The sequence below is a fragment of the Mya arenaria genome, chromosome 2 (assembly GCF_026914265.1).
Source record: "Mya arenaria isolate MELC-2E11 chromosome 2, ASM2691426v1".
Taxonomy (NCBI): Eukaryota; Metazoa; Mollusca; class Bivalvia; order Myida; family Myidae; genus Mya; species Mya arenaria.
In genome coordinates this window covers 65,047,581-65,055,693 of record NC_069123.1, presented here as the reverse complement: position 1 = coordinate 65,055,693, position 8,113 = coordinate 65,047,581, and the positions used below count along the sequence as shown (strand labels likewise).

Genomic DNA, 8,113 nt, shown 5'->3' with positions numbered 1-8,113 from the left:
CCGAATGTGCACATGTGTTTACAGGGGCATACCCAGGCATAGTTTGTATAGAATACGCGGATGTGCACATGTGTTTACAGGGGCATACCCAGGCATAGTTTGTATAGAATACCCGAATGTGCACATGTGTTTACAGGGGCATACCCAGGCATAGTTTGTATAGAATACGCGGATGTGCAAATGTATTCGCAGGGGCATAACAAGACTAACTTAGTCTAGGATACCCAGTCGTACATATCAAATCGAGATCATGGTTAACCGTTCCAACGCCCACTCGATCCTGTGTTAGGCTAGACAGGCTACGCCGAGCATGGTCAACCGTTCCAACGCCCACTCGATCCTATGTTGGGGCTAGACAGGCTACGCCTTGCCTGTGTCGAATATGTTTCAATATATGTATACAGTGTGAATCCTGTGAGCATGTAGCTGGGTCTGTTCATTTGTTGTTATAATTTGCATATTGGAGAGCTTTTAAATATCACTATCCTGTATCATGGTCTCAATTTTTCTGTTCATAAACTAGAACGTTTGAAATCAATACCAAAACAAAGAGATATGAATGCAAACAAAATATAAAGACGCACAGGCAGAATTTGTCTCATCATTTTATTATTAAAACTGTTCCATCATTATGTAATGTATATAGATACACAACACATTGAAGCATTTGATATACATTTCGTTTATACATGTATACAAACATTTCTTATCACATGTACATTTTAGATATTGAACTTAAATTCATAACAGGTATTGCACAGATCTTAAACACAAATACATATTTTATACTAACTTAACAATCACTGATTAGTAAACTGCAAGCATAGAAAGACTTTGTTAAACCAATGTGTACTCTTCACTGGTAGAATAAAATATAGATTAATTATCATTGGCAATTGGCATGATTAAATAATATTGCAGGACAAATAACTCAAACATGAAAAACACATATCTACGAGATCGTTAAATTTCCTACAAAAATAGAATTATTGGTAAATAGAACATGTTTACGGGGAAGAAGATGATCACTCAGTCAATGTGAAATGAAACTTCCATGAGAAATGTTTTGTCATCTCTGTATCCCTCTAGTGTCGACCCAGGACCTAACAATCCAACCCAGTCGTTTGAAGTCCTGCCTCTTTACACGACCACGCAGCTCGGTGTACAGGAAGCCAGTGACCAGCACCTCGTCCATTCCGTGTGGCCTATGACCCGGCAGGCGCATCCAGTATGCCCAGACCCCAGGTCTCCATCGACCACCAGCGGTCTCCGGGGCAAGCCCATACCGATATTCGTCACCATATGACAAACAGTTCAACTCTCATGATTAAAAGTCACTTGTACAAGCAAACATGACTACACATAACGAGTCCCCTAGGTTGATACAAGGTCGCAGCGTGGTTTCGTGATAACAATGTTTCTTGCATTCATAAACCCTGGATGCTCGTGTACTCCTGCAACAATCACAAACAAATTATAATTAGCGTGTGTTTTTAAAGAGTGTTGCAAACGCGTTTCATGTTATACATACATACATACACTTTATAGTTTATATATATATATATACTATTGACAACACTTTATATATATACTATTGACAATGTGTTTGAAATGTAACCGACCAAACAACATGCTTCTTAGTCCGTGAATAAGTAACAAACACTAGTTCATAAAGGGTGTGTACCTGGAAGTCTGTCTCAGGCTCCTCATCCAGGACGATGACGGGCGGACCGGATGTGATCACCTCCTCCTCCGTAACGTCCACGTCCATATCCTCCATGGTAACCTCTGAGAAGTCGGGAATGGAATGGCCCAGCTGACTGTCCGAGTACTCCTCGATTATACGACCCTCCTGCTCGTACGACCAGCCCATGTCGATGATCTGGTAGTTGTCCTCACCAAGCTGCTGCACGCTCAACGTGTAGTTGATTTGACCTGAACAGAAAGAATTATTAATTCTTTATTTTATAGTGGATCATGAACATGAACATAAAATTGCGTCATATTTTATGTCTTATTTTGTTCCATAAATATACAGTAAAGCGACTTGAGAATCGGGACAATCACTAATACTAGTCGCTGAAGCGCAAAATCACTCAATGGCAAGTGATTAAATTACATGGGTAGTCAATAATAGTTGATGAGTGTATTTAAAATTCCAATTCTATACTCGATCAACCAGTAGTTACTTGAATAAAGACATGCAATATACGAGGAAGCCCTAGGTGTATCAACACTTTTTTAACGTCGAGAAAAACAGTGCACATGTAAGCGCGCTCTTACCATCGTCAAAGGCAAGGGAGTCAACGGCAGCGGACGGGACGTTCTCCTCAATGGTCAGTACAGGGGCGGACGGTTTGTACATAGACCCGCTTCCGCTGCCTGCAATAGTCGTCACGTGGAAATTAGCAAAAATAAACAACACAAAATCTCAATCTCCCGGATATGTGTTAAGACTCTTCTTGGTAAACCATTGACATTGGATTTAAATGATCGAAACTGGAAATTTTAATCACATCTTAAAGTCCCTGTTTATGTTAAGGAAAATAAACAAACCTATTTAATTACATATACATGAATGACAATTATTGACGGTACTTACTGAGCGGAAACTGGCCAAGCTCCTCAAACTTGGGGAGCGGCGAATGCTCCTCCTCTGGTTCAGACTCCTCTCTTAGCGGCGAGCGCTGCACTTCAGCCTGGTTGCGCGTGTCCGCGAGCTCCCAGTCCGAGGAATGGCTACTTTCGTGTGAGGGGCTGTACCCGTCGCTCAATCCGCCATCATCAAGCCGCGATGTCGACTTTAGGTGCTGCAGGAACGCGATGTTGTCATACTCATCATCCGAGTCCAGAACCTCTGATGGAAGCAAAATACTTTAGTGAAAGGTCGACGTTTACATTCCTATTGATTGAACAGTGTTCTCGGTGTGAAACGTTCGTTTGTAAAGGACGTTAATATTTCAGTCATTTCAAAACGGTTAAACAATGGTAATATGACTTTATCTTTCAAGTCTGTAAACCATATCCACTCTATGCCTCACCTATCTTGATCTTTTTTGGAGCAACAGCAGTCTTCTGCTTCTTATGTTCGAGCAGCTTATAGACCCTGAAGGCGTTGTTTCCCCGTTTCACGCGTAGAGACTTGTCCTCCTCCACATCCGGCACGGAATGCAGCGCGCACCTGAAGTTAGCCTTCCACTTCTTAGGATCGGGCCTATCGCCCTGGTAGAATTTACCTTAAAAAAAAAGATACACGAATTATAGGACAGGGCAACGTATATCTTAATTTTGTTTGCTTTTATTAGTTGACTAGCTACCATAAAACACAGTACATGTATATCGAAACTGAAAACTTCATAAGGCTATATTTGTGAATATATTTATACATGCTTAGTGAACAAGAACAGCGATACAGATTTAAGTCACATATGATTTACATCGAGACCAAGTATGTGCGGGTACCTGTGTGCATGGCCCATCGCTGGAAGAGGCATGCGTCGTTATCAGGATTGAACGTCTGTCCGGCCGCGTGCTTCCACAGCACCCGAAACAGGTTCTCCCGGCGCTTGTACCACGCCAGCTGCCGGCACTCCCCTGAGTCCAGAAGGTTTACCAGCCATGGCCGCATCTTTTGGCGTTCCAGCGGCCTTATCGGCTTCCGGTCTATTACCCGCACATCTCGCCTGTTCTTCCCCACCTTGCTCTTCGGGCGTCCCCTTGGCATAGTTATATCTGTAAAGAAATAATAATGAAAGTATTCACTATATATACTATAGTTAAAATACTATAATTTTTCCATTAACATAAACTTTCAATTTACAAGCAGAACTGGGAAATGGGCCGGGGTATTTTCAAGTGGTATTTTGTCGACACAAAAATGAATAAACATAAATGATACGATTTTAACACCACAATACGGATAGTTTAAACTTTTAAGAGTGAGCAATGGGTCGATTAAATCACTAGAAAGACGGCACTGACATGCACTCGTTATAATGGGACCATCACGGTAAGACTAAAGTTTAACTTTAAGTGCATATTTCCGTCGAGACTTACAGCCTTTGTTCTAGACTCAATTGTTTGTGCGGACGTAGCTAGTGCTGCATATCAATGATCTCAGCATTTTTCCTCGTAATAACGAGATTAAACACGAACAGGTCAAATGCAAGATCTTAATTTTAACCAATGTCTGAGGTAAACAAGAAATCGCGAGGGCTATAGTTTTTTCACAGTCATTCCTGCTGGCTTTAACTAAATTTATAATAGTTAAACCAATGAATTAATCTCTTGCGCAAAAAATCGATCTTGCACAAAGCAGGAAGTTAAATGGTGTGCAGTTTTTCATAGCTAGACCTGGCCCGGTAGATAAACATTATATTTATATAAATAGACCCTTCTCCAGTGTCGTGTCTATCAACACTGGTGCAGATATATGGCCTCATATCAGATTGAAATTTGATCTGTTTGTGTTTAAATACCGATTTCAAAAAATGCACGCCATAAAGGCTTATTTTTTGTTAAGATAGCATAAGGCGCGTCATACATGTATTCCGCATTAACATTGACCATGATATTGGAAATTGCAGCAGCTGGTGGGATTCTGGCGCAACTTGTGAGTTATTGCATGTGAATTCATTGCATGGACGCGGAATCCCTTATCTTGCATGGAGTCTAATTTTAAGTAAAACCCGCGCATTGATTACTTAGGGAAGTTCCCATGTAGAGTGGCCATAATTCCTCGACGATTATCCCTTCCCGTTCACTTACAACGTCTCGCACGACCAACATCAATCCCTCATTGCTTAAAGATAGTTTTAGCTTGCACAATTATTTATTTTTTTCAATTTTAATGCATTATCATGTTGAACTCATTTTACTGTATTTTAATCACGGATCAAAACAAATCATGATTCGACATGTGAATAGATTAGAAATATCAGCCTTTATAACTTTTAATTAATAGCTCCGCCGGGCCACATAGTCCCAGTTAAAAAAGTGCTCAAATATCGTTAATATTGCTATAATAAAAATGCATTGAAATAAAAAAAGAAGATTTTGCACTAGCCTATATTTTGCGACTTTAAGCTACAAACACCCGATAACCTTCGAGTTGGTCTTAACAAGACAATTTACTATTATATTATAAATATATACATACAGTTTTATATTCGTTTTTTTATTATTATGAATGTTCGGAAATCGTTTTATTACTTTAAAAAAATCTGGGTCCAAATAGATAAATAAAACCATGAAAATTTATCAAGTTGATCAAGAAATTATTAGATCTACAATCTTCAATTTTACTGCATCATTTAGTTGATTGTAGCATACAGTACTTTGCAAATTCTTTTAAATACACTAGTTAACATATATACATAATACTTTCAAAATTAATCTAAGATAACAAACTTGGAAACAACACCTTTTATACATTAAGCATCCTGGTAACATTTAACCGTATTTATAACAATCAAATAAAATACTTACTTGTACAATCAGTCACAAAAGTCCTTTCGGAAAACAAAAAATGTTTCTTCAAGATTGGCAAGAATTACTGTCTCTGGATGTTAAACTTATGTCGCACAGTTGTGAAAACGACTGATTATACTTCGGCCGTCACGTGACTTTATCGGGTTTCCTTCTGGGAATAGAAAATATCAAATTCCTTGAAAACTATAAATAGATTATTATGAATTCCATTCTGGCTATTTATAGCTATTATTTTTCAAAAATATAAGCTGAAAGCATTTCAAACTATTTTCCCAGACACCAAAGCCGTATGCAAAAGTAATAGAAATGCAAACTTGGTTAGAAAGTTTTCTTAAAATAGTGTAAAAATGTTGTCCTTCGGCATACTAATGCAAATACACATGTATCACTTGACCTAGTTTTACCGAATTTACATCCTGGTTTTCCGAAATCATGACTAAATTATTGCATGGGTTTTCCGAAAGGTACAAAATGTTGGAATTGTTTTATTTTCCCAACGTCACCGCACTGCGCAGTGTACTGGAAATTATTATAGTCATCTTGAACATTTTTCTTGCATTATAAACCACATGATCAAGGCTTGAATTTCGGGGGTGTTTTTTCATGAGTACCTTTAAACGTTGACTTATAAATATGTAAATGTGTGGATTTTGCATTATCTACAATGCATATATTTGATTTTTTTTTTAACAAACAATATGTTGAAGCCGTTTAAATGCAATACTTTGCAATAATCTGTAATTTATGCATTTTATTTCTCAAAATTGGCAGTCATGAAGTAGGGGAAGCTAAACTTGCTTTGCTTTATATCTACATGGTCACAAGAGTATTTCCCCATGTCCCCCATGAAATCCCTCCGAACCGCTGCCAGCTACATTTATACTATAACCTGATAAAATAAAAAGTGAGTACAACTTTTCAACCTTTTTTTAATTAACGTCAATATCTGCAATGCAGGAAACATAAGCAGAAAAAAAGTAAATTAAATCACAGGAACACAGATTTTGAAATATGTCCCCCATGAAATTCCTCCAAACCGCTGCCAGCCACATTTATACTATAACCTGATAAAATAAAAAGTGAGTAAAACTTTTCAACCTTTTTTAATTAACGCCAATATCTGCAATGCAGGAAACATAAGCAGAAAAAAGTAAATTGTATCACAGGAAAACAGATTTTGAAATTGTTATTAATTGATTCTACGTAAGAATTAAGGCAATATTACACTCAAATTATGTCGCACAAATATTTTGTTAGCAAAACTTGATTTCCCAAATTGTATTGTCGCATATATCATATACAGGGGAGTTCTGTGACTAGGAATACCAACATCTGGCTCAATTTGTTGTCTTTTAAAAAAAAATGATACTGGAAATGACACGAAATCATGAGAAACAATTGTGTTGTCGATGATTTTCTTTATGAAGTTTTCTATCTACACTACGAATTTGCAAGCACATAATGATGCAACACTTACTTTATGCAAAGAAAGGTCTTACCTACATTCTTCTTCGATTTATAAAAATAAATCTTATGATATCAAAATTGAGAGCTTCGTCTCGACGGTGTCGCTTAAACATGTGCCAGATACGTTGCCAGCATAATTCCAAATGGATCCAATAACACATATAACTAAAGTTGAGATAGTTAAGTGTTATGCAAATCTATCACCAATGTCGAATTTTTAATACTTTGAACACTTATTTTTAGAAACTCTCAAATATATCCACGTCGTAATGTTACGTTAGAAACTATCAGAAACTTTACAATTGTCATTTTATATTATTCGGAAACACTTTTTTAGATTATCATTTATCTAATTCAAATTGTTGTTTTTTGGGGTTTTTTTTTCATTATAACACATTTCTCATGCCTGAAAACGTTATAATATGTTTTAAACAACTGTCGATAAAGGCCCATATTTTTAAGACGCCAGAAACGTTACCTGTAAAACAATTATTTCACTTTAATTGACGTTGCATAGTACTTGACACATGTCAGGCACGTGTTTTAATGTGGCGTAGCTGGGCCTATTAAGAAGTATAGGCCCACTTGGTAGGGGGGTTTGGGGGACCTCCCCCTGGATTTTTTTAACTATAGATCCGATATGGTGCGATTTGACGTATATCTGGCGCCTGTTTAGTCATCAAAAATAGCTTCATAATGTACTTGACTAAAATTTAGTTTTGTCTTACGTATGATGTACAGTAACGGAACTGAAATACAAAGCTTTGATACTAACTTGTCAAAAAAGCTTCAAAATAAAAAATACGTATGTAATGGTTAAATAAGCGTGTCTAGTTGGTTTTGTTTACGAAGATATATCGTGGGTCTTTAAATGAAATCCAAGTTTCTGCATTTGACTGAAGCAAATGTGTTTATGGTTTTATCTATGTCTATCTCAACATCGCGATGAATATGGAGGATGCCAAGTGAATATAGCCTTTCGCCGGTCATTGTAGAACGAAGGTATGTCTTGGTACGCCTCATGGAACTGAAGGAGCGCTCACATGAGGCGGATGTGGCGTGCATGGTCAGCAGTATCTGCAGTATAATGTATATGCAGGGATAAGCTGCCTCCGATGTCTTGTTGAGTGTCGCCAGCAGTGTCGAAGGCTTTGCA

General features: G+C 37.7%; 1 protein-coding gene across 1 annotated transcript; it reads right to left on the bottom strand.

The window, feature by feature from the left end:
• Positions 1 to 587: 587 nt before the first annotated feature.
• LOC128223542 (interferon regulatory factor 1-like) lies at positions 588 to 5,645 on the bottom strand. The gene is made up of 7 exons (XM_052932823.1): positions 5,488 to 5,645; positions 3,463 to 3,732; positions 3,042 to 3,236; positions 2,603 to 2,857; positions 2,284 to 2,382; positions 1,685 to 1,935; positions 588 to 1,454 (listed from the first exon to the last, which is right to left on the bottom strand). Exons 2-7 carry the CDS (start codon positions 3,722 to 3,724, stop codon positions 1,428 to 1,430), a joined length of 1,089 nt encoding a protein of 362 aa, XP_052788783.1. The 5' UTR covers positions 3,725 to 3,732; positions 5,488 to 5,645; the 3' UTR covers positions 588 to 1,427.
• Between the last annotated feature and the right edge of the window lie 2,468 nt (positions 5,646 to 8,113).

Coding starts and splice junctions, on each gene's coding strand:
- LOC128223542 (XM_052932823.1), bottom strand. CDS start 3,724: ATGCCAAGGGGACGCCCGAAGAGCAAGGTGGGGAAGAACAGGCGAGAT. Junction 2,858..3,041: donor TCCAAAAAAGATCAAGATAG/GTGAGGCATAGA, acceptor TGCTTCCATCAG/AGGTTCTGGACTCGGATGAT. Junction 1,455..1,684: donor AGCCTGAGACAGACTTCCAG/GTACACACCCTT, acceptor TGATTGTTGCAG/GAGTACACGAGCATCCAGGG.